The sequence below is a fragment of the Myodes glareolus genome, chromosome 18 (assembly GCF_982192425.1).
Source record: "Myodes glareolus chromosome 18, mMyoGla1.1, whole genome shotgun sequence".
Classification (NCBI taxonomy): domain Eukaryota; kingdom Metazoa; phylum Chordata; class Mammalia; order Rodentia; family Cricetidae; genus Myodes; species Myodes glareolus.
In genome coordinates, this window is record NC_142043.1 from 60,820,145 (window position 1) to 60,847,325 (window position 27,181).

The 27,181-nt window shown below is 40.5% G+C and overlaps 1 protein-coding gene across 1 annotated transcript in view; it reads left to right on the top strand.

Annotated features, from left to right (window-relative positions):
* The first annotated feature begins 689 nt into the window (after positions 1-689).
* LOC125411394 (solute carrier family 5 member 4B) overlaps positions 690-27,181 on the top strand; it is a 40,854-nt gene continuing 14,362 nt past the window's right edge. The window contains exons 1-9 of the mRNA XM_087898243.1: positions 690-857; positions 1,450-1,521; positions 4,786-4,890; positions 6,434-6,493; positions 14,691-14,795; positions 19,109-19,214; positions 20,351-20,431; positions 23,375-23,595; positions 25,394-25,529. Coding sequence (XP_087754369.1) covers positions 723-857; positions 1,450-1,521; positions 4,786-4,890; positions 6,434-6,493; positions 14,691-14,795; positions 19,109-19,214; positions 20,351-20,431; positions 23,375-23,595; positions 25,394-25,529 — 1,021 coding nt within the window. The 5' untranslated portion in view covers positions 690-722. The remainder of the gene's footprint in view (positions 858-1,449; positions 1,522-4,785; positions 4,891-6,433; positions 6,494-14,690; positions 14,796-19,108; positions 19,215-20,350; positions 20,432-23,374; positions 23,596-25,393; positions 25,530-27,181) is intronic.

A 27,181-nucleotide genomic window follows, 5' to 3' on the forward strand; every position in this document is an offset into this window, starting at 1 on the left:
CCTCCCTTTGATCAGAATCCCACAACACCATAGCCTTGAACTGTGACGTAAACTTCATTCAAATTATAAGCCCCAGAGAAATACAAGGCTTTGGAAACCTTGAAATAAATAAAGAATTAACTTTATTTATTTTGTTTTGTTTTGTTTGAGACAAGGTTTCTCTGTAACTTTGGAGCCTGTCCTGGAACTAGCTCTTGTAGACCAGGCTGGCCTTGATCTCACAGAGATCCACCTTCCTCTGCCTCCGAGTGCTGGGATTAAAGATGTGTGCCACCACTGTCCAGCACTTATTTTCAAGAGATGATGTTTTTCATCGTAGAGAATATTTTGTGTTTTAAAAGGAAACTTTTCCCAGTCCTTCTGTTCTGCTATCACTGCTAACATCTTCCCTCTTTGGCTCCCTGCCCTATCCTTTCCCTTGTCTGCAGCTGAACCTGTCCAGTCTCGAATGTGTTGTCTTTTCCATCAATGAACACTTGGCTCATCGCTTCCGATTTGTTCCCCATTTCTCACTTTTATCACTTACTCTTGCACACTACCAAGGACATTGATTGCTGAAGGGTCAAGGTCCCAAAACAGGGGCACCCAGGAGAGGTTTAAGGTCCATGTGTTCAAGATCAGCTCTGATATCTTGCTCCACTTGTCTGAGGATTGATCATTAATCCGGTGCCTACATAAACATAGAAGTCTTCCCTGGGAAGGGAACAGAACCACCTGAAGCCATGGACAGTACATTAAGTCCTACTACTGTGACTCAGACCGAGGAGCCTCCTGCAGCGTCACAGCGCATTCAGAATGCTGCTGACATCTCCGTCATTGTCATCTACTTCATAGTCGTGCTAGCTGTGGGGCTGTGGGTATGTGGGAACCATGCAGGCCTCTGGGTGGGCACTGGGCTCGGGGCACAGTGTCCTGGAACGGAAGACGTGCGTCATGATACACGGAGACAACAGTAGATTGTTACTGATGTCATTGTCGTATCTGAATCATTTCCTAGCATGTGGTAGTGCTGGGTGGGCTCATTTTTAAGGCAACGCAATTATTTGAATAGAGGGAGGACCGAGAACAACAGACGTACTCTGATTATATCTCCAGCACCCGGAGAAAGGAAGAAAACATACTATCTCACCTTATTGTCTGAATTTCTGACTTGGTGAGGAGGCCGCTGGAACCACTGTGTTCTCTTCATTCGTTTTCAGTACTGAAGTCTATGATGCAGATATTCACCCAACACAGCACAGCCCCTCACGCTGTGTTCACAGCTGACAGCCAGTGGCTGCTCTGCAGGGAGGATGCTTTCTTAAAATGCTCCTAGCCCGTGAATTCCATTGAGACTTAGTCTGTGCAGCAATGCTGACAGTTCACCCCTGCTAGCACCCTGGCCAGTGTAAGTGGAGCGCTGCGCTGTACCTGCTGCTGTTGACCCCTCTTTTCTTCCCTCCTACTCAGGCAATGGTGAAAAGCAACAGAGGCACTGTTGGAGGCTTCTTCCTGGCTGGCCGAGATGTGGCTTGGTGGCCGGTAAGTGGGCCGGAGGTTTCTGGAGATAAATTCATTCATTCACTCTCTGTGTTTACATTGGGAATACTAATAGTTAAAGATGTGCTGGTGGCTCCTTTCTGAAGTCCTTGACGTCATAGTTGTGGCCTATAATAGAGAAACTGGAGTGCCACCCACTGAGAGGCTCAGCCTTGCCTCTAGGAGGCCCTGTTGAGCTCTCCTCGTGTTCTTCTTTCAGGAGTATTACCAAGAACCTCTGCCTTGGCTTCTTACTAGCTCTACACTCTCTTCCTTTGTTCCCAGTCCTGTGCTAATTCTGTCCTATGTCTGGATTCGTCCACTCTGCTTCTCTTTCAATGTCCAGATAAGTCCCCAATCATTCCTGACCTGCCATGTTTTTCTGATGAGCCCTATGTTGTATTCTATCTCTGATACTATGCTGCGCCCCTATGATGGTGTTCATGCCCATCCCTTTTGACTCTTGCCTTTGGGACATTTTCCTTCCTGCTTTTTAATGTGTAACTATTTTGGCTAGATTTCCATCACAAGAGGCTGCATCTTCCTCTCTGACCCTAGAAAGTATTAGAGCTGGATGCTGTATGTAGCAGGTCCCCAGGATTGGAACTCTATCAAAATCTGTTTACTCGTCTACATAGGATGAGAGGAGATGGGGATTGGGAAATGACCTGACTTGCTGCGAGTACAAAGCAGACTTTCGTTTTTGACAGGCTGTCAGACACTGCCTTCCCCAAACATGTAAGCATTAGCTAGCCCCAAAGTGGCAGCGTATCTCCATTTCATCCAGGCAGCTGAATAGAAAGAGGAATACGGAGAAGGCTGAAAGGGTGGGAGCAGACACAACACTTTGAGGTCTCAAACACCAATTTTGTGGAATAAAGTTTGGTATTCATCCATGGCCTCTCACAAGACCGCTCTTAGCATTTGCAGCTTAAGACCTGCAGACAACAGCACAGAAAGGAAGGCAATTAACAAGAATGTTGTAGGCTGGGAGGCTGGGGGGATTCCCTCATTCTGAAGTTTGAGGTCCTTAAGACTGGTTTAAGTCATAAAACTCCTATGAGGGACTGGCAGTGGGCCAAAGAGGCTTATTTAAAAGTATATTGGCAGAAACTTCAAAGTACCTCTGAGGCAGCTCGCAATAAGCTCGTCTGGAGGCAAAACTGTAAACATGTTAGGGTTCACAGGCTGTGTAATCTTCAACAACCCAATCCTGCCACCACAGCACGAAAGGTGCCATAGTCAATGTGTTAAGCCAGTGAGCTTAGTTGTCTTCCAACAGATCTGTTTATGGCAAAGAAACCTTTACTTTCCCTTCCCGCCCCGCCCCCAATACCATCACTCTTGAGGGTTTAAAACAATTAGCCTTTCAAAATCCTTAAATCACGTTCTTCAATCTATTGTGTTGACGAGGGCTTAGGCTTGTTCTGTGTCATGCAAGAATGCCTCCTCACCAAGAGGCAGGCAACAGGGGAAACTTGGAAACTCTACAGTCAAACGATACCATCATTCAGTGACCCTAACAGCTGTCATTCTACCCAAACAGCAGCCCATGGGGCTTTCACCAAACAGATCACAGATAAGGAGCCAAAGCCAGTCTTATCACAAACACTTAGGTAATTCAAGAGATTCATAAGAATCCCACATACTGGGAAATGTAGGAGGAGACCGCTAGTTAGTCCTGCTGCTTAGCCCTGAAATAATCACACAGAAACTGTATTAATTAAATCACTGCTTGGTCCATTAGCTCTAGCTTCTTATTGGCTAACTCTTACATATTAATTTAACCCATTTCTATTAATCTGTATATTGCCACATGGCTGTGCCTTACCACGTAAAGTTCCCAGCATCTGTCTCTGCTGGCTCCATGGCTTCTCTCTGACTCCACCCTCCTTTTCCCCAGCATTCAGTTTAGTTTTCCCCACCTACCTAAGTTCTGCCCTGCTATAGGTCCAAAGAAGTTTCTTTATTCATTAATGGTAATCACAGCATCCAGAGGGAAATCCCACATCAGGGAAGTCTAGAAGAAAAGATGAATTCTAGATAGGTACAATCTAACAAAGCTAAAACAAGATGAAGTAAATCATTTAAACTGGTGTGAAAAGAAATTCAGATCCTATGAGAATTAGCAGTCAATGGACCAATGAAGTCTTTATGACTGGTCAAGTAGAAAAAGTGTGTCCCGCGCTACCGTCTCGCCAGCAAGAACCACGCGGTACACATAGGATACTTCTGCAGAAAGGCTTTAATCCTCTTGGGAGCTAGAGCATAAGCCACATGGCGGAGACCCAGATAAGATGGAACCCATCCCTTATAAAGGAAACAGACCCTGCTTCGGACGTGTCACTCTTGGATAGGTCCGCTGCTCCCAGTCCCAGGTGATACCTTGGGAGTAGTGGAAAAATACCAACACGTGTGAGCTTTCTAGCTCACCTGGCGGTGCAGCGCCATCTATGGTGGAGAGTGTGGTTGCGGCCTTCTACAAAAGTGCTTTAGAGATTGGGTGGTAGAATTTCTTCTTTCTCATCCTCTTCCTTTTTTTTTTTCATTTTTTTGAGACAGTGTCTCTCTAGTAAAACCCTGGCTGTCCTGGAACTCACTCTGTAGACAAGGCTGGCCTTGAGCTCAGAGATCCACCTGTCTCTGCCTCCTGAGACCAGGGATTAAAGGCATACACCACCACTGCCTGGCTCTTCTTTTTTAAAAGAGGTGTTTTATTTCATTGTTTTTAAAACTTGAGATAGAGTTTCTGGAACTAATTTCTAAGCTGGTCACAGACTCAGTGCTCCTGGATCCCCCAGTCAAGTACTGACCCAGAGGCATACACTGCTGTATCTTTGTTTTACTTTTTTTGTGAAGTAGGATCTTCTGTACAGTGGAGGCTAGCTTTGAACTTGCAATCCTCTTACTTCAGTCTCCCACCTACTTAGTTTTCATGTATATGCCACAAGACTCAACATGCAAGGTAATAGTTTTACCCTGTGTAAACATCTGGTTTCCTTCTGCCTCATATATTGTGTCTTCTGTTCAGTAGAACAGAAAGGTTCCCCCCCCAAATCACACACACACACACACACACACACACACACACACACACACACACACACAATGCACACATGCACACACACACACTTTTAGATCATGGACTGCAGTTGGTTTGGGAATTCTGTTCTAAGAAGTGATTGAAACACAGCCTTCTCTGTCTGTATCAATAACTCTACTTTGGCTCTTTTAACGTCAGCCGCACTCTGTTCTCTTGCATTTCAGATGGGCGCCTCTCTCTTCGCCAGCAACATTGGCAGCAACCATTTCGTGGGCCTGGCTGGAACGGGAGCAGCTTCGGGGATCGCTACTGCAGCGGTGGAGTGGAATGTAAGGAGCGTCAGAGGCTCTTCTATGCGCTAACATCCACTTTCACTTCCCCATCGATCAAATGCACTCCTGATTTTCTTTCCCCTCCCCGGACCCTGTATTTCTAGGAATCTACTATATAAAATACAAGAGCAATGGTTCTGCCTCATGAGGAACTTCCAAATGAACTCAGGAGTGTAGAAAACATCAGGCGAGAACCCTCACAGCATACTGAGGGGTGGCTTTGGGAGGGTGTGCCACATAGATGATGGACGGAACCTGGCACAGGCTGCAGGAGCTTATCTTTCCCCCCAATGTTTTTGTGTAGTATGTGCATACTGGTGAGGGGATGACACCAGTCTAGAAGAAAATCCGATTATGGCCAAAGTTTAGACAGCTCATCCCTGGACGGACTTAGGAGTGACAGCAAATCATCATAAATACCTTTGTTCTTCTCCTGTTATGTATGTGCCCTAATTTTACATTAGTAGCATGAGGGCCTCCAGTCTACACCCAGCTTCCAGATGCGCCCTTTGGCCAGAGTGTGATTCTGATAGTGCTGTGGACTTTGTCTCCGTGGTCACGTTCAGATGGCCCTCTTCAGTGTGGCTCATGGACTGCAGATAACTCAGCTGACCTCATTTAAACTGTGACACTGCACTTTTGTTTCCCGGATGCCCAGACCCAAATAATCACACAAAACTATATTAATTACAACACTGTTTGGGCAATGATTCAGGCATATACCTAGCTAGCTCTTATACCTTAAATTAACCCATTTCTATTTTTTATATTTTTCCATGAGGCTCGTGGTTCATTACCTCTTGCTTCTTGGGCAGCTACATGGTGTCTGCCTGACTCTGTCTTCTTTCCTCCTCTGTCTCTGTTTGGCTTTCCCACCTTGCTCTCTTCTGCCCTGCCATATACAAAGCAGTTTCTTTATTAACCAGCGGCAAGAAGACATATTCAAAGCACAAAGAGGGGAATCCCGCATTAACTGTGCTTGCCTAATCTCTATGAGATGAGATCTAGTTTCTACTTCTATAAGGTAAGTATTACTACATAAAGTAGTAACCTCGCATGGTTATTGAAGCAACAATTTTACACCTATCAAGAATCTGCAAACATCATGTGTTAATGTCTGTGTCTCTGCTATTGTTTTGTCTTGGAAAGTATGATTAGCACCAAGAAGCTTCAGATAGTTCCAGATTTCTTTTATCCTTCTGATTGCTTCAACCATTCAAGAACATCATGCTCACTGCCTGCCACTCAAGGACAATACTTTGTGATAAAGATTTTATGCTTTTCTAGTGGCCCAACTGTGCCCCACTCTGCCATGTTGCCTGGTCATCTCTTACCTCAAGTCTTAGGTCAAAGCCTGTGTCTCAGAAAGTGTTGGCTTCTGTGTCATGAACACAGAGTAAGTAAGGAAGAGATAGTTGTCCAAGGATCTTAATGGTTTCAGTGGAGCAAGATCTAATAAAATGCCTTTTTCTGGTGTTCTACCCAATGTCCCCCAAGCAATGCCTCTTTAACTTTACTCTCTCTCCTTGCTTTCTCACAGGCCCTGCTTATGGTGCTCGTTCTTGGGTGGGTGTTTGTCCCCATCTACATCAAGGCAGGGGTGAGTATCCACACATCCTCAAACGAGCCTGCCAGAAGTTACCTCCAATATGCTTTGCTTCACTAACATCTCAGGAGTGAAACTTAATACCCAACCTTCTCCTGGTCTTCTGCTAAAAATACACAGGTGACACAAATCCCATTCCCTTCCTGGAAGGACTCAGTGCAGAACGTGACTCAGACTGGTGAGGAGTCTGTCAGGCCTTCTTTCCCTGGTGCAGGAACTGGAGTCTAAAACCGAGGGAGGCTCATCAGAAGGAACCAGAAATGACCGGGCCCTATCCTGAGGGGGCATCACCTTTATAGGCAGGAAAAGTCAAACCCCAGAGTGCTAGGAAAAAAAAAACTATACAAGCACTAAACGTCATGAAAGATCTCACATTATTTGAAAGTCAGTTAAAAAATACAGAGTATATGCAGGAAATATGGTAGGAGACAGAGGTAGAGCTGCACGCACATGTGCTCGTGCATGTGTGTGTGTGTTCAATTGTGAAAGACATGCAACCTCTCACCCTCTGGGAAGTGAGCAGCATGGGCTTTCAGACCCTCAGGGTTCATGATTAGATTTGTGTTCTATTCAGTCATCTGAGAGGAGAATGAACTTGATTAGGTGACCTCTGGGCGGCAATTTAACAAGGACACTGTAAAATAAATCACAATTTTGTTGGAAGAAGAGATCTTCCTGGGATATGAACAATTGGCTTAATGGCAAACGAGAACTGCGGGTGGTGTAAAGTGTGAAACCTCTGTTAGTCGGGCTGAGATTACAGCGGGATGTTAATGTGTTAGCAGGGAAAGCTACGACTCCTCTTGGGAATGGGAATAGGTGACTTTGTAGTATGTTTTAGTTAATTCCCTGTATCTATGTTTTAATTAATTCCACGTATCTGTGTTTTAATTAATTCCATTTACCTATGTTTTAGTTAGTTCCATGCACCTATGTTTTAGTTAATTCCATGCAGCTATGTTTCAGTTAATTTCACGTATCTATCAAAAGGGCAGAAGTCAATTATGCTTTGTAGAGAAAACAACTTTATTTAGCTCACAGCCAGGGAAGTCAAACCACATGGTACCTGAAACACCTTGGCTGCTGCCGCATCAAAATATGGTGAAGAAATGGAAAAGGAAATGGTTGCCTGGAGAAGGAAGGAGTCAAGCAAGTGTGTGATAGGCACCATTCTCTAAAGAACTCGCTCCCGTGAGAGCAGCAGACTCCGTCTCTGCTGGGGGCCCTCCTGTTCCTACTGTCTTCCCACTGAGCCCTCGCTTGTACAGACAGCCCAAGCCCAACACCGCTACATGGGGCACCAAATCTGAACCTCATGAAACCTTAGACAAATTATTCAAGTCATAGAATTCCTCCCCTGGTTTCCAAAGAGCATGCCTTTCTCACAGTAAAAAACACACTCAGTCTAGGGCAATGGTTCTAAAACCTGAGGTCAATTTAGAAGCAGCTCAAAAGTCCAAATCCAAATTCTTATCTGATACTCAGAAAATACTCTTGCTGTGAGACTGTAGATTTAGAAACAAATAACAAACAAAAAATTTTATCTGCTGTCAAGATAAAATGCTGATACGAGGATATGATAGATATTTATGTTTCAAGATGGAGAAACAGGGTCACCTAAAGAGGTTGACATTTCCCATCAATAAAAAGAAAAATTTGGGGCTGAGAGATGGCTCAGCTGTTAAGAACACAGACTGCTGTTGTAGAGGCCTTGAGTTCAATTCCCAGCAACCACATGGTGGTGTCTCACGACCATCTGTAGTTGAATGTGATGCCCTCTTCTGGCATAAAGTCAATAATGTGCACTAGCTCTATAAATAAATACATAAACATAAAAAATCCCATCAGGATATATAGATATATCTTTTCAGATGGATTAATAGACTTTCAGTGTGTCTTATTCATTTCATTGTGTTTTCCTTTAACTTTTTGATTTATTTTTTTCACATAATTTATCATGTTTTCCCTTCTTCTAACTACTCCCAGATCCTCTTTCCATTATTACTACATACTCTACATGCTTGTCTCTCTCTTAAAAAAAAAAAGAAGCTGAGTGGTAGTGGTGCGCGCCTTCAATTCCAGCTCTTGGGAGGCATAGGCAGATGGATCTCTGTGAGTTTCAGGCCAGCCTGATTTATAAAGCAAATTCCAGGACAAGCTTCAAAAGCTACACAGAGAAACCCTGTCTCGAACCACCTCCAAAAAAAGAATGAAAGAAAAGTTACTAAATCAAACCAAATCACTAACAACAAAACCTAAACAAACAAAAAACATGGGATCCATTTTGTGTTTGTCAACTACCTGTGATCATGAGGAGGTCTGCCCGGGAGTGTGTTTGGTATACTCAGTGATGCTCAACTAGAAAGAAGTGATTTTCCCTTTCTCAGCAACTTTCTGTTACAGATAACTTCTTTGTTAGAGGGACTTTGTGCCCTCCTCTATGTGCTGGGATAGTTCTGGGTTGAAATTGTGCAGGTCATGTATGTGTGCTGTCACAATCTCTGTGAATCCATATGTTTCTCAGCTAGGTTTGGCTAAAACATGCTATTTCTTTGGCATGGTCCACCTCCTCTGGCTCTTAAAATCTTTCTGTGTAGATCTGAATAGATCCCTGTCTTAGTCAGTATTCCATTGCTGTGAAGAGACACCATGCCCCAGGCAATTCTTATAAAAAACCATTTAATTGGGGCCTAGGTTACAATTTCAGAGGATTAATCCATTATCATCATGGCAGGGAGCATGCCAGCAGGCAGGTGTGGGCTGGAGAGGGAGCTAAGAGTTACATCCTGACCTGTAGACTGAGAGAGATTCTGGTCTTGGCATCAGCTTTTGATCCCTCAAAATCCACCCACAGTGACATACTTCCTCCAACAAGGACACCACCTAATCACTGAGCTGAAGGGGAGAGATAAAGATCTCTCGTTTAGTGCTAAGTGCTTCAAAGTCTGTTATTCTCTACACACGGACCACACGTGGATCTCTGTCTAATTGTCCTCTATGCAAGAAAAGGCTTCTCTGATGAAGAATGAGTGATGTACTGATCTTTGGATAAAGCATATATCATTAGGAGACATTTTATTGCTTTGTTCATTCTTTCCTTCCTTTCTTCCTTTCTTCCTTTCTCTCTCTCTCTCTCCTTCCTTCCTTCCTTCCTTCCTTCCTTCCTTCCTTCCTTCCTTCCTTCCTTCCTTCCTTCCTTCCTTCTTTCTTTCTTTCTTTCTTTCTTTCTTTCTTTCTTTCGAGACAGGGTTTCTTTGTTTAACAGCCCTGGCTGGCCTGAAACTCACAGAGATCCATCTGCCCCTGCCTCCCAAGTGGTGGGATTAAAGGTGTGCACCACAACTGCTGGCTTGCTTTGTTCATCTAGCAAACCGATAGTAGATGGTTTTTCCCTGTGGCTCATCATCTATCTTATCTCAGGTTCTTGGCATCATTAACAATGTCAGGTATGGGTCCCATCTCTTGGAGCAGGTCTTAAGTCCCATCCTACAGTAGTTGTTTACTCCACAGTGGTTGTATCTTACAGAATTTGTGGGTGAGTGAGATTGGTTATTAATTTTCTTGTCCATTGGTTTTTAAGCACCATAAGCACTACTGAGTAGGGGTGAAGCTTACAGTTGAGCTCCACCTCTATATAATCTCTTCAGTGACATAAGTTTTATGTCATTTACAATGACATTGTAATAACTTCAACAATAAGATCGTACCATTAGGTTGTGGAAGGTAACCAGTAGCATTGACAATAGTCTATAATGTTTGCAGTGGGGTTTGGCAACCCATTGGCCAACCCATTGGCCAACACTCAAAAAGAGAAAACCCATTTCTTCTGCTGGAGTGTAAACAGAGACTCCTTGTTCATTTCCTGGCCACCCAGACCCAAATAATCACACAGAAACTATATTAATTACAACACTGGTCTATAGCTTAGACATATTCCTAGCTAGCTCTTACATTTTAAATTAATCCATTTCTTTTAATCTGTGTATCACCACAGGACTGTGGCTTCTTTGGCAGCTACATGGCCTGTCTTTGACTCTGCCTGCTCTCTCTATATCTTTGTTATGATTTCCCACCTGGCTTTACTCTGCTAAGCCATTGGCCCAAACAGCTTTATTTATATATAAGAAGGACATCCTATACTACTAAATAAAACCCCCAGTGATGTAGGATGTCCTTCTTATATATGAATAAATCTGTTTTGGCCAATGGTACACAAGGAAGACAGTTGTAAGAGGCAAGTTCATAGGTTTAAAGCTTCTCTCATGTGAGTTGGGTGTGGTACTGATCTATGGGTATAGCAATATGACATTAGGAGCCATTTTATTGCTATGCTCCTTTCCCAGAATACTAATATTGGATTTTCCCTAGGCCCATTTCCTACCTAGTCAGGTTTTTGGTCTCTTTAGTGCGTTCAGGTGTGATTCCATTTCATGGAGTGGGTCTTAAAATCTAATCACAAAGTGGTTGATTACCCCCATAACCTTTGAGTCACTATTGCATCAGTATACCTTACAAGCAGGTCACTGTTGTAGGTCACGGGGTTTGTAGCTGGGTGATTCTCATGGCTAACTTTCTCCTCCAGTGGTATGCAGAGCACACTGCAGGACCGTGAATGCTTGTCAGTAGGGGTGGAACTTCTAGTTAGCGCCACACTGCAGGACCGTGAATGCTTGTCAGTAGGGGTGGAACTTCTAGTTAGCGCCAGATGATGTAAGTAAACGTCTTCAGCAGTAGGACATACAACCAGGTTGTGGAGAAGAACCAATAGCCTTGGCAATAGCCTGTGGTGTTTGGGTGTTTACATGGGGCCCTTGCCTCGCCAATGTCAATAGGAGATGCAACTCATCATTGGTTCTGCAGGTTTTACTTGGTGGCACAAGATATCTAGTTGAGGCATTATTTCCCATGTTATTTGGTGTCTCCACTTAGATTACATTCATATATGTATGCATATTAGGAATTTTCTACAGGAGTAGGTTTCCATACACATTTTCAAATGTCCCTTTTTGGTAGTTTTTCTTCCTCACATTTCCCCCTTTCCCTTCTTTTCTACTTCTGAGCCTAGTTAATCCTCCCATTCTAGTTTCCCCTTTGTATCTCCTCAACAAAATATCCACCTTCTTCTTCCTTAGGAAATTCTCCCTCCCCAAATCCTTTACTTGGTACCCGAACTCTGTAGTTATTTGGATTGTATCACATATTTTAATTTCAAAAGCTTTAAAAGCTACCATCCACATATAAGTAAAAAACAAAACAAAACAAAATAAAGCAATATTTGTCTTTTCGGGTTTGGGTTACCTCACTCAGGATGATTTATTTTCTAGCTCCGTTCATTTATCTGCAAATTTATTTTTCTTAACAGCTCAATAATATCCCATTGTGTAAATGCAATGAATTTTCATTATCCATTCAACAGTTGATGGACACTTTGGCTATTTCTGAATTCTGGCTATTATGAATGGAGAATCAATGAACATGGGAAAATATCTCTGTGGTAGGCTGCAGAATCCTTGGGGTACCTACCCAAGAGTGGAATAGCTGGATCTTGAGATAGATCTATTCCAAGATTCCTGAGGAACCACCACAATGATTTCCATAGTGGCTATATTTTTAATTTGTATTTTCTTGATGATTTGGGGCTTTGAACATTTCTTTAAGTGTTTCTTAACCATTTGTATTTTATCTATTGAAAACACTCTGCTTATATCTGTACCCAATTTTTAAATTGGGTTATTTTTTTCTCAATATTCGTTTTTTAAAGTTCCTTATCTATATTAGATACTAACTCTCTTTCAGATACGGGGTTAGCAAAGCTCTTTCCCATCCTCTAGCGGCGGCTTTGTCTGAAAACAGTGGCCTTTGCAATGCAGAAGTTTTTCTGTTTCATGAGGTCACATTTATTAGTTGTTGAGCTTAGTGCTTGAGCTGTTTAGTTTTTACCTGGACAATCTGCCTCTTTGTAAGAGTGGGAAATTGATGTTACCCACTTTCACTGTGTTAGGGTCAATGCATGATTCTCGATGTAGTAGTGCTTCTTTTATGAAATTGTGTGTCCTTGTGCTTGGTGCATAAATGTTTGGAGAGTGCCCTTCCCTGTCTCCTCTGATTAGTCTCAGTTTGAGGCTATTTTGTCTAATATTAAAATAGCTACATCAGATTGTTTCTTGGTTCCATTTGCTTTCAATATCATTTATCATGCTTTTGCCCTTAGGTGGTTTCTATCCTTGATGGTTATTTATGTTTCTTGGAGGCAGCAGAAAGATAGAACCTGTTTTCTAATCCAATCTGTTAGTTTGTGTCTTTAAAATGAGACACTTAATATTGAGGGTTACTCTTTATCAGTGTTTAATTCTTGTTATATTGTTGCTTTTACCTCCTTTGGTTAACTGTTCTGGGATTATTTATTCCTTGTGTCTTCTTGGATGCAGCTAACCATCTTTCCAGGGTTGAAGTTTTTCTTTTGGTGTCTTTTGTAGAGTTGTATCGGTGGACAAAATTGGTTAAATGTGCTTTTATTGTATAACTTTTTTCTTTCTCCTTCAGTTGCAGGAGATAGTTTTCTCTGGGTTTATCAGTCTGGGGAGGCATCTGCAGTCTTTCAGTGTTTATAGAACACCCATCTCAGCCTTTCTGGTTTTCAGAATCTCCTCTGAAAGGCCAGATGTTACTCTAAAAGGTCTGCTTTATATGAATTGTCCTTTTCCCTGGCAGCTCTTATCCTTTCTTTGCTCTGTACATTTACTGTTTTATTTATTATGTGTTGTGGAACATTCTTCTCTGTTCTGTATACTTGGTGTTCAGTCTGCCTCTTGCACCTTGTTGGTATCCTTTTCTTCTATTATTTGAAAATTCTTCTATTTTTTAAAGAATATTTTCTGTTCCCTTGACCTGGGTTTCTTCTTCCTCTATTCCTATTATTCATAGATTTGGTCTTTTCCTAGTGCATCAGATTTCCTGGATATCTTGTGACTGGATCTTTCTTCTTAGATTTAACATTTTATTTGACTGGGCTATCCATTTTTTTTTACCTTATCTTCAAGATCTAATATTTTATCTTCCACTTCCTTCAGCCTGTTGAAATAGTTTTCTCTGAGACTTATGTTTGACTTCTTGAGCTTTTCATTTTGAGGTTTATTTCAGTTTGGCTTTTCTTTAGTAATTTTATTTCTGTGTTAAGTTCTGTTTTCATTTCTTTAATTGGTTTCATTATTTCATTCAACTGTGTTTTCATGATCTTCATATGATATTTGTTTATATTCTTGTTAAAGTCCTTGAACAAATTCATAATTGCTGTTTTGAAGCCATTGTCTTATGCTTCCACTAGATCACTTTTCTCAGGGAATTTTATAACAGTGGTGCTGGCTTCTGGTACAGGAATTTTGTTTTGGTTCCTTATATTTGTGTCTTTTCACTGAAAATTTAGCTTCTGGAATTATGACATTCATGGTATTCCTCAGTGCGGATATTTGGTCTCACTTTTATCGGGTGGGTATTTGGTTATTTGGTTTCTGTTACTCCAGTCTGACAGATTGTTGATTGACAGATCTGGTTTCAGTCTTGAGACCACTCTGGGCTTCAGGGTCAGACTCTGACAGACCCCAGGTTTGACATTCTGATTTGTTCTCTGAGTTCAGACTCTAGGCAGTCCTAGATCAGTGCAATGGGTGGCACGGGTGACAGTTTAGCAAGAAGAGGAAGGGGACTGACGCTGGAGGTCTCTTAAGTAGGGTTTGGGGTCTGATTTCGTGGAGGGCAGCAGAAGCAGAATTAGGGGTATCCTGGGTCCAGCCACAAATGTCAGTGTGTCCCAAGGGAGGAAAGATGGTCTGAATAGGGAGGATGAGTTGGAAGGATTAGAAATACCCTGTAGGAACTAGAGCAGGGGAGGGGGAAGAAAGACACAGGTAGCAGGAGAAAGAGAGAGAGAGAGAGAGAGAGAGAGAGAGAGAGAGAGAGAGAGAGAGAGAGAGATTCACAGATAATAAAAAAGATATTTAAAACTATTTTCCAAAGGTCAATACATCTATCTAGTGAATGTCAGGCAGCAATCGTAAGATGATCTGCCTCAGGCCCCCATGATCACCTTTCCCGCTTGATTATTCCCAAGAGATCACACATAGCTCTTAACCATCCTTAGGGGCTTAGCAGACATTTGTTCGAAGTGAATTCCTGTTGACGTCTCTCTCTGCAGGTGATGACCATGCCAGAATACCTCAGGAAGCGGTTTGGTGGGCAGAGACTTCAGATCAGCCTCTCGGTCCTCTCCCTCTTCATCATGGTGGCCATCCAAATCTCCGTGAGTTCAGCACCCCCTGTCATATTAGCTGTCAGACACTGCTTGATAGGATTGGAGCGATAAGGTCACAAGTGGAGTGTGTGCTTGCTCAACAGCCTGGAGCTAACTTAACCTCCTTGAGGTCTTTCTACAAAGCATCAGTGAGATTAAGGAGAGTTTCAGACATGCTGTGTCCATGTATCCATAGAGGTGTAGACCATCAAATCCTATGAGCCCTCAGAATATAAATCTGCTCTCATTAAAGATATGGACATTGGATATATATCACAAAACGTCTCTTTAATAGTTATTCAACAATAGAGGACACATCTTCTGTCCTTCATAAGCCTGGAGACCTACTGTATCACCAGAGGAGCTAGGCAGGGTACAGTTGTTTTTTTTTTTAATGGGCCTGTCTATTTATGTGATTTCATCTTTCTATCTTGCTGCTCTCAATATCCTTCCTTTGTCCTGTGTATTTAGTCTTTTGACAATTATACGACACAGGGGGTTTCCTTTTACTCCTCCCATCTGTTTGGTGTTCTGTACAAATTTCGGACCTTGATATGTGTCTCTTTCTTTAGGTTTAGGAAGTTTTTCTTCTGTGTCTTTGACTTGGGGTTCTTCTTCTTTTTGTTTACCTGCTTCCATAGGCTTGGTCTTTCATGGTGTCACAGAATTCACACATGTTCTGTTCCCGGTGTTGCTTTTTTTTTTCTTTTAATTTAACATTTTCTTTGACTGAGTGATCCATTTCCTCTGCCTTGTCTTCAAGACTTGATATTCTTTCTTAATCCAATCGGTGTATACTTTCCTCTGAACTCGTTAATCATCTTACCAACTATTAGGCTTCCATATGACTTTTTTTTTATATATCCTTAGCATTGCTTAAATCTCTCTCCACCTTCTCTTTTTACACCCCCCCAGTCCCACCCTCCCTTCAACCTTTGTACCCCTGCTATATTCCTTTTGCTTCTACCTTTATATCCTAGGTGTCTCCAGAAGTACTCTAAGTTAACACAAATATAAAAATTAAAAGCTAAGATTCACATATGGGCGAGGACATGTGGCATTCATCTTTCTGGGCTTTGGTTACTCCACTCAGTATATTTTACAGTTTCACTTTTCTGAAAATTTCATAATTTCTATTTTTAGTCAACTAAATGAGATTCCTTTGTGTTCTGTGTCATATTTTTATTACCCCTTCATCAGTGGAAGTGATGTGAACCAGAAGTATTATGTGGTAAAAGCACAGCTGACAGATCCATGGGCAGATCTACAGAAGTATGATCTGGTGGAGAACCCAGTTCACAGAGCTTTGGAAACACTTGTCTTTTGGAAAGTCATGGTCAATTCTGTACAAATCCTGTGAAGTCGTGACATTTTCCCCTTTCGTAATGGGATTCATCCCCAAATGCCCCGGCAGTGTATAAATCATCCATTACTACATCACAAAGCTGGGGAATAGAATCAGCCTTGATGTCTGTCAGTATTGAGGCTTAAGTTAGTGTTAAGCCCCACTAAACCTCTCAGGATTTAATAACAGGCAAAAACTGGCTAAGATATCTGAGGGTAAATAAAATAAATTGCTCACACAAATCTTTTTATCATGTCCCATTTATTCCTTCTAATGCTCTCTCTCATGCTCTCTTGATGTTTCTCTTCTTTGTTCTCTGCTGTCCTTTGCTGTCTTCTCATCCCACAAGGTTTTTGGTTTATATACCCACACAGACACAGTCAGCAAATATCATAGGCAATAGCGATAGCACTAAGCATGCATTTCACAGAATCACAGAAACAGGTAAGTCTGACAAGGAGGTGCCTTAAGTCTCAGAGGGGGAGGCGTGGTTGTGAAGCTCCCTGGCAGATACCAGGAGGATTAATTAAGACATGCAGGACCCGCAGAAAAATGACTGCTGAACTTGTCAAAAGAAGGTGAGACAGTCCTTCAGGATTCCTGCTTCATGAAAGAGTCTGCCATACATGTCCAGTTCATACAGCATACCATCAAGCAGTCCAGGCAAGAGCAGTTTCTTGCCCAAATGGCTAATAAACTTCATGAGGAGCATCTTCAAAGCCCATCATCCTCTTGAAGTAGATTGGTGCTGCCAGGAGAAAATGTCTCTCATTGTCATGAAAAGTTCTAAATTTTTAAACATTTTAAATGCCATATTCTGAAGGTCTTTGAAAGATTTGAAGAATACCGAACTAACTGAAATATATCTCTATATATCTAACTAACATGATTACAAGCTTGAATATTATAAATGACTATCTATTAAACTATATTTCGTAATTATATATTACATTTCAAATGAGTTGCACAAACAGAATACCTTAATCAAGAGCAATATATATAATATATAAATATATCACAATGATTTGAGATTTATATCAATAAAGCAATATCCATATTAAAGCAAATCTCTATAGGATATCCCCCCCTTTTTTTAAGATGTACTTTATTTATTTATTTATTTATTTATTTATTTATTATGTATACAGTATTCTGCCTACATTCATGCTTGCAGACCAGAAGAGGGCACCAGATCTCATTACAGATGGTTGTGAGCCACCATGTGGTTGCTGGGAATTGAACTCAGGACCTTTAGACACACAGGCGGTGCTCTTAACCACTGAGCCATCTCTCCAGCCCCAAGGATATCCCCTTTTAAATGTAAATAAAAACTTATAAACAATATTTGGGAATATGGCCATAGTTCTTTTCAAACTGTTTCCTGCTTTTTGTTGGGCAAAATATTTTTGGGGGTATTCATGGTGACCTTTCAGGTGGTCTTGGTCCATCAAACAACATTAGTCTGGAATTAATCCACAGGTTCTCATCCTCTGTGGAAACAAAAGTAGAACCTCTTTTACAAAGCAACATATCCTAGACCTAAATTTTGAAGTCAAGATACCTTTAAAACATATATGTTAGCTTAGCTTAGCAGCCCATACAATGGAATGTCACTCTGTACTTAGCTCATTAACAGTCAAAAAATTCAAAGAAAACACAATAATATACATAATCTAGACTCTCTGTGTATTTTATATCTTTACATGGCTTATTTTTCTTACTGTATTACTTTTTCTACAAGTTTAATATTTATTTTATTATCTTTACTTCTTTAATCTATGACTTTTATATTATATTACATCTGCTGTCTCTACTCTTTTTCTTCTCTCTCCCAAGCCTACATACATTTTTAAATACACTGTGTCTCATTTAAAGCTCTTTTATATCTAAATCTGTTCTATTGTGTATCTGATTTTTTTTTTCTGTCCAAGAACACTTCTTAAAATGCTAAGTGGCTAAGCATCATTACTAAGACTAAGGCTTCTTTGCCTTTTGGCTCCACCCAGCCCAACATGGCAGAAGCATGTTTACTGCCTCTGAGAGCCATACACATTGCCCCATTTGCAGACACACAATGGGTCTATGTTGCCATTAAGCAAGTTGTATCACTCTGTTCACAAACCCCATTTAAATGCTCTGTAGCCAGACCTCCCAAAAGAGTCAGAGCCACTTGTGTTGGTGAACCAGGATGCAACCATTTTTTAAAGAAGCCATACAGTTTTTACTGCTAAAGCTAAATCAGAAAACCTCTTAAAGGAGCCATGTCTTTGCTTTATAATAGCAAACAGAACAAGAAACAGTGTTAAACTCTGTTTTTTGTGTGTCTAGAATTCCTTTTCAAGCGCTCTCAGGTTTTTAATGTGGATTTAGTTAGCCTCACATTGAATGCCAATCTGTAGTAGGAGACTGCTCTTTCATTCCCAACTGCTTAGACCTGAAATAATCACTCAGAAACAGTATTAATTAAATCACTGCTTGGCCTATTAGTTCTGGTTTCTTATTGGCTAGCTCTTACATCTAGAATTAACCCATTTCCATTATTTTATATTTTATCAAGAGACTCGTGGCCTACCAGCAAGGTTCCATCCTGTGTCTACCTTTGGCAGGGCTACATGGCATCTCCTAACTCTGTCTTCTTTCTTACAGCATTCAGTTTAGTTTTCCCCACCTACCTCTATTCTACTCTAGGCAGGCCCAAGACAATTTCTTTATTAACCAATGGTGTTCACAGCCATTGTAGGAAATCCTACATCAACAATCCACTTAATTTCATGTCTTTTGAGTATATACTATCAGCATTCAGAAGAGACAGTCAAAATTCTTTGATGATTTGCAGAAATATTGTCTTAGGAATGTCTAAGTGGTATCTCAACAGATTAACACAATTCTATCAGAAAAAGGACAGGTAAATGTTGGAGTACAAAAAGCAGATTTGTGAAATAATGTTTCTTTCCCATCCACACTGTTAATATTTCAGTCAAGTATATTTTCTGGAGCCATATTTATCCAAATAGCTTTGGGACTGGACCTTTACCTGGCGATTTTCATCCTCTTGGTTATCACTGCTGTTTACACAGTTGCTGGTGAGTCTGCAGTTTATTTTACTCATTCATACTGTTCTTTCTTTCCTTCCCCAATCTGTGATTAGTAACCTTGGTACTAGCCTTCTGATTGTCAAACCAAGGTTACCAAGCTTCCGTGGAAGTAGAGCACAGGACCAGAACCACAAATGGTTAACACAACAGAAATCTCATCATTAGATTCAAGAAAAGATGAATTGGGGAAGTTATGGTCTCATTAAACTGTGTGTTTGGCACCTAAATCATTATTTAAAATTATTCTTATGGGATATATAGAAGGCTTAAATGAAGGAGCAGTTTCAACACAAGATTGGCAAACACAATGTGAGACAAAATTGCTAAAAAAAAAATCGTATCACAGAATCGAGCCACAGTTTTCACAACAGAAATAGAGGAACTGCAGGGATCAGCTGATTGTGGAAAAGTATGTGGCAATAATCCAAACAGATTCTCATGACCCTTAGATGTTGGTCTAATGTCTCATGCATACTATATTAAACCGACTTCATACATTTTAAATCAGCTAGTATACTTTGTACTAGCCTACTTGGAAGGATTAAAAAGTGGGAACAATTAAAATAATCTGAGGTGACTGTTTTCCAATGAATACAATTTCAGACTCATGAGTGATGGTCCCTGACCTCTGATTTCTCAGATCATCCTTGTTTCCTCATCTACACCTTTGGATGGAAAACCTAAAGGGTCTAGAATTTAGAGAAGACTTTTTTTTGCATGCAGCATTATTACAAAGCTCAAGCCAGTCATTGTTTCTCAAGTGATTACACTTGAGACAGGCTCTACCCACCTAAATTGGGATCATTGAATAGATAATTACGATAACCTTTCAGGGTATAAAATCTAATTTTCCCCTTATGTAATATTCAAAAACTTACCAAGATGGAACTCAACCCTAACTCATAGAACTTTGAATCACAGTAAGACAAGAGGAAATGAGCTAAGTGCACTAATAAGCACTTAGGAGAAACTGATGACAAGGCAAGCTTGTGGCGCACATGGGAGCTATGATACGTTGCCTGTTGATTCACTTCCATGTCTGAGATAGAGGAGAGACCAGAGATGAAGATAGAGAAATACGAATGCATGGATAAATGTTTCGGTTTATTATTTTGTCTCCACAGGGGGCTTGGCCTCGGTGATTTACACAGATACTATCCAGGCTTTCATCATGCTGGTTGGTTCTTTAATTCTCATGGGGTTTGGTAAGTACTGTGTATTTTATCCTAGGTTGGTAAATTGTGGGAGATGCTTTTGTCTGTTTGCTTTGTAGTATTGCCTCCCAGTTTTACTATTTCATATTTCCATATCATATAGTTCCCTTATCAGGGATGTTAAGAGTAAGTTGGTGATTTCTTTAGCTCCAGTGGATAGAGAATGTGGGTAGATAAAGAAAATCTCTTCAGTCCTGGTAGTACCAAGCCCATTCATCTGTTGATAGTCACTGCCATATAAACTTTTCCTGCATAAATGTGAACAAACATCTATTAAACCCAGATAGGGAACTGAGTAACAACTTCCTAAAATGTATCCATCCAAGTCTAACTTAATGAACCAATGGGTTTAGTTGGGTTACCTATAGGAGCATAGGCCAGGGATTATCTACAGTAACATGAGCAAATTACTAGTAGTTACACCACTGAAGAAAATGCATCCCTTTACCCAGAAACCACCAACTGCTTATTTTCTCAGGGATGGGAGATGTCTTATACATGTAGTGTGCTGCCCTGTGAACCCCCCTTTCTCTCCACTAGAGAATGTTGGTGGAATCTACCTTGTTAGTATAACATGTTTCGAGATATGAATGGTCATGTCATGCCAGAGAACAGAGTTCTGCAACAGGCGCCTAGGCTACGAGATGCAACTGTGAATAGTGCCATGATAAAAGGGTATACACATATTTATTAATTTTAAGGGCATTTATCCAGAAGTGCTATAACTGTATCAGGTGGTAGTTCTGTTTTTAACTTTGGAGAGAACATCCTTACTCATTTCTGTAGTAGCTGGACTAATCTCCATTCATATCAGTAGTGAAAATTATAACTTGTCCCCAAACCTTGCCAGCATTTATTATTGTTTGTTTTTTCAACCACTCTAAAAGAGGTGGGAGGGAATCCCGATGTAGTTTGGTTGGGATTTAACTGATGGCTCAAGATGTTTAACCATTTTAAATGGTCATATTTTTATTGGTCATATTTTATTGGTCATATTTTATTGGTCATATTTTTAAAAATCATATTTTTAATGGTCAGTTATTCTTCATTTGAAAATGGGTCACTCCCATTGCCCATTTATGCCTCCAAGATGGATTATTTGTCCTTTCAATGTTGAAGTTTTTGAGTTTATTTTTTCAGCATGGTCTAACTATATAGATCGAGGTGCCTGAAGCTCACTAGGCTGGCCTCAAGATCCCGATTGTCACATTCTTTAACCTCTCAAGTTCCGGGAGGTTTTATGCTTTTAAAAGATTCAATATGCAAATTCTCTGTTGGTGAAATACTCAGTAAAAAAATTTCTATCATTCTATCAATGCCTAGAAAGATGTCCCCTAGGCAATTCTAGATCTTGTCAAGTTCACAAGTATCAAAAACATCATACCCACCAGGTTGAACTCTCCAATTTGCTTTCTGAAAACCTTTCTCCCATAGCAAGACCAATTCTCCAGGGAAGTCATTAGCATATAAGTATTTGTTCTTTACTGTAGGATCCCTGTATTAGGAAAATGCTTGGAACTTTGACTTTTTTTTTTTTTTTTGATGGTTGGATTTTTCTTACTTTTGAGACTATAATACAATCACAACATTTCTTCTTTCCCTTCCCTCTTTTCAAGTTTCCTATTACCCTTTTGGGTCTCTTTCAAATTTATGGCCTCTTTGTTTCCATATACATACATATTCCTAAATACAACCTGCTCAGACTATATACTATAACCTGTATGTATGTATGTTTTAAATGCCAAAATTTAGAATCACCAAGAAGAGCTCCTCAATTAATGGATTGTCTACATCAGGTTTGCCTGTAGGCCTGTATGGGGTTGTTTTATTGTTGACTGAGATGTAAAAACCCACCCTGAGTGTGGGTGCAACCGTTTTCATGACTGTTCCCTGAACTGTGTAACAATGAAGAAAACTTCCTGTGCATGAGCCTCGTGGGCCATTACTCTCTCTGCTCGTGCCTGTGGATGTGCTGCAATCAACCGTCTCAGGACCCCGCCTCTTTGCCTTCCTTAGGAAGATGAACTACAACAGGCAGTGGGCCAAATCCCTGCTGTGGCTTTGTGTGTGTGTGTGTGTGTGTGTGTGTGTGTGTGTGTGTGTGTGTGAATAAGAGTAATAGAAATGAAATAAGGACACACTGTGTTGCCTCAGAGTTGTTAATAAAGTGCCTAACCTATACCTGTTTCCTGGAGTTATTCCTCCTTTTTCTCTTATTGGAAATAGATGCTTTTCTCATATAATATGTTCTGACTACAGTCGCTCTTTCCCCTACTTCTCTCAGTTACTCCACACTTCTCCTCCTATCCAGATCCATTCTCTTTCTGCTTTCTCTTAGAAAACAAAAAGGAATCTAAGGAATAGTAATATAATGATACAAAAGCAAACAAACGAGAAAAGGAAAAAACAAACAGAAGAAAAAGAGCAAAAGAAAAATGTATAGCTACAGAGACACACGTTCATACACACACACACACGTGAATCCCATAAAAATAGAAAAATAGAAGCCATAATACATATATAAAGGACCTGTAAGATACCAAGAAAAAAAATTCCTGATACAACATGGGATGAAGAATCTCAAAAGATGCTGCTGAATTTGTTATACTTTCCCCAACGATCCATGCCCACTGAAGGGCAAATGCTTCTAATGCTACCTTAATTGAGCTGTCAGATTTATTTTTGCTTGTGAATTCATTATAATAAAATGAATTCACTAAGTAAAAAGAAACAGTGTTAAAGAATTATTTGCTTTGAGTATGCGGTGAACGTCAATATTCTACTATGGGCAATCCCAAAGGAGAAACAATAAAGGTGTGCATGGATCGTTGGGGAAACTACTGAAGACATGACCATGGAACAGGCAGACCCAAGAACTTCTCTGCAATGAACGTGAGCTGTTGGAAATTCTCATTTTATCTGATGCCCTTTTAGCGTTTGCTGAAGTCGGAGGCTATGAGAGCTTCACAGAGAAGTACATGAACGCCATCCCCTCTGTAGTCGAGGGGGACAACCTGACCATCAGCCCCGAGTGCTACACTCCTCAGCCGGACTCCTTCCACATCTTCCGAGATCCCATCACTGGAGACATTCCATGGCCGGGCCTGATATTTGGAATGAGCATTTTAGCTATATGGTACTGGTGTGCAGACCAGGTGAGTGTATATGTTTGCGTGTGTGACTGTGTTTATGTTTATTTTTGTCTTGCGTAAAAGCATCTAGCTTGTATTTTGTATACATAAATAGTATCTAAAGTGTCAGACACCACTGTGTGTCTTGTCTTCTAGAAAATAGATGTTTGGGTCCCTCTTCCCTACATTATGTCTCCCTCCCCTGAGAGAGGAATGCATTTAGCCCTCTCTCTTAGATGTCTTAATGTTTATTTCTATTGCTAAATCACTGTATTTAGTATACTCTGTGACACATCAGAATTGTTGTCATTTCTGAAGAAATAGATACTCTCCAAATACATAGTGACACACTGAAATCAGAATTTTGTCATTAACTTTCCTGTTAGTTGGAATTGATCCAAATGCTTATTATCTCTCTCTTGAGACTTTTTACTTTAAGGACTTTTCTTTTGGTTGAGAATTCAACTTTCCTTTTTTAGTTACCATACAGCTCCATTTCCTGCTGTCCCAGCCCCCCTTTCACAGACACACATTTATATGCTCGATATATATATACGCTGTTTAATTGTTCAAGTTCTTTATATAGTCTAGATACCAGTTTTCTGTCAGATGTACAGCTGGTAGAGATTTTTTCCAGTTTTATAGATTGTCCCTTTACTCTAGCTATGATGTCCTTTGCTATACAGAAACTTAGCAGTTTCATGAGGTCCCCTTAGTTAAATATGGGTCTTACCTACACTATCAGGATCCTGTTTAGAAAGTCTTTTATGTGCCAGTGAGTTCAAGCATATTTTTTACTTCCCTCTCTATTGGGCTCAGGATAGCAGGTTTCATATTGAAGTCTCCAATCCATTTGAAGTTGAGGTTCGTGCAGGGTGAGAGATAAAAACCTAGTTTTATTCTTCTACATGTTAACTATTCACTTTGTTAAAGATGCTGTCTTCCCTCCTATGTATATTGTTGGTTTCTTTGTAAAAAAAAATCAAATGGGTGTGTGAGTGTGGGTCTCTAAGTGGGTCCTCAGTTCTATCCCATTGGTCAATGACCTTGTCTTCATGTAAATACCATGCTGCTTTCATTACTATAGCGCTGGAATAACTTGAAATCAAAACAAAACAAAACCTTTTAGCAGTGTTTCCTTTTTCAGGATTGTTTTGTTCTATTCTCATATTAAGTTTAAGAGATTTTTCAATTTCCATGAAGAATTACTGTAATTTGAATAAGAATTTCATTGAACATATAAGATGGATGTTTTCACAATATTAATCTTATCAATCCATGAACACAGGATGTTTTTCCAACATCTGATATGATTTTCAATTTTATTTTTTTAGTGTCTTAACATTTTCACTGTAATGTACTTTTACTTCATTAGATTTATTCCAAGATTTTTAAAAAATAACTTTGAATGATATTGTTTCATTTATTTCCTTCTTAGTATATTTATCATTTATATATAGAAAGGCTACTGATTTTTGTTGCTAGTTTTGTATCCTGCTATTGTGTTGAATGTATCTATTATGTTACTTTTGTCATATATATATATATATATATATATATATATATATATATATATATATATATGGTGCCCTCTTCTGGCTTGTAGGCTCACATGCAGGCAGAACACTGTAAATATAATTTTAAAAAACTTTTAAAAAGGAAATCAGGATGAAGACAAGGATGTCAACTCTTCTAATCTGTGTTCATCTTGCCATTGCCAACAATATGATTTTCATTATAAAATTAAACTTGAAAATATATCCTCAGCCTCTTTGAAGTCATTATTGGATTGTTGCACTAGTCTGTTGTGCTTTCCTGGCAGGTCATTGTGCAACGCTGCTTGTGTGGCAAGAACATGTCTCATGTGAAGGCTGCCTGCATCCTCTGTGGCTACCTGAAGCTGCTGCCCATGTTCCTCATGGTGATGCCAGGGATGATCAGCCGGATTCTGTACACAGGCAAGCCATGGATGCGTGTATCTTCTTTTCCTACGCTTGATGCCTGTAGTTTTCAAGATAAGAACAGCTTTGATAGGTTAGAATGAGAGAAGGGGGAGGTGCCTCTGAGAGAGGGTCAGAGGAGGAACACTGCAACTTAGGCACTCTTCTGTGTCACTCCATACATTCTGCCTGTCTCTTTGTACACATTTTTGTAGTCAGTGCGTCTTAGTTAGGGTTTTATTGCTATGAAGAGACACCATAACCACAGCAACTCTTATAAAGTAAAACATTTAATGGGGCCTGGTTTACAGATCTAGAGGTCTATCAGTCCATTACTGTCATAGTGGGAAGCATGGCGGCATTCAGGCAGGCATGGTGCTGGAGGGGTAGCTGAGAGTACTATATCCAGACTGGCAGGCAGTAGGAAGAGAGAGTGAAACTGGGCCTGGCTTGGGCTTCTAAAACCCCAAACCCCACTCCAGTGACCCATTTCCTCCAAAGGCCACACCTCCCATTAGTACCACTCTCTGTGAGCCTACAAAGGCCATTTTTATTCAAACCACCACACTGTGAATCCTGTTCACACGAGTGGATTTAATGAAAGATAGTTTAGAAGTGCACTGGGCCATGAGATGGAACTGAGCTAGGAAGAGTTAGCAAAGCTGTTGTGGTTGTATGTGGCAATGTCTTTAGCCAAGAAGGTCTCAGAGGAGCACACTCACACCTTTGTTCCTCTGAGACAACCACCAAATTAAATTCCTTTTCAATGTTTGGAATCATGTTGTTTGGCAAAGACTAATTTCTAAGTTAGAGGAGAATAAATACTTGTTGTTATTTTTCCTTGTAATTTTACATTTCCTCCCCCACAAAAAGTAAAGGAAATGCAACCAATCTGTTTTGATGAATGAAAGACATATTTCTATTGGTGGAACCACCAGATCACACAGAATTCACTGTGTTTTCCCAATTAGGCATAAGTGTCGTTCATTTAAATTCCAAGATGACCTTCAGTGGCCATTATCCCATCCTTTGTACCATTGTTAAAATATTCATAACAATGAGGAATGTAGACATAGCTAGGAGGCAAGGAATAACTGACTGTATAGCTCCACCCCCTTTGTTGAACACTATACACAAGATCCTAAAGGCTGTGTCAAACCTTTGGTAAATATTGAAATTGTTACGTTAAATGTAGAAATAAAACCCCCTGATAGCTCAATAGTGGTCAAATAAGACATTTCTTCAGGGTAAGTGAGGTAGTTCAGTCTATAAAATGCCTACCACAAAGTCATAAAGACCTGAATTCAGAACCCCAAGAACCCCATGAAAGCCAGGTGCAGTAGTGCAGTGTCTGGAACTCCACTGGAGATGTGGAGACAGGCTGATCCCCAGAGTTCATTGGCCACCAGCCTAGCCAAAACAGTAGGCTCCAAGCTCAGGGAGAGACACAGCCTCAAAAAAAATGCTGTGGGGGCTGTAGAGATGGCTCAGCAGTTAAGAGCACTGGCTGCTCTTCCAGAGGACCTGGGTTTAATTCCCAGCACCCACATGGCAGCTCACAGTTGTCTGTAAATCCAGGTCCAGGGGATCTGGCACCTTCACACCAATGCACATAAAAAAGTTAAATAAATTATAAATATAAAAAAACATGATGTGTAAGCATGAGGACC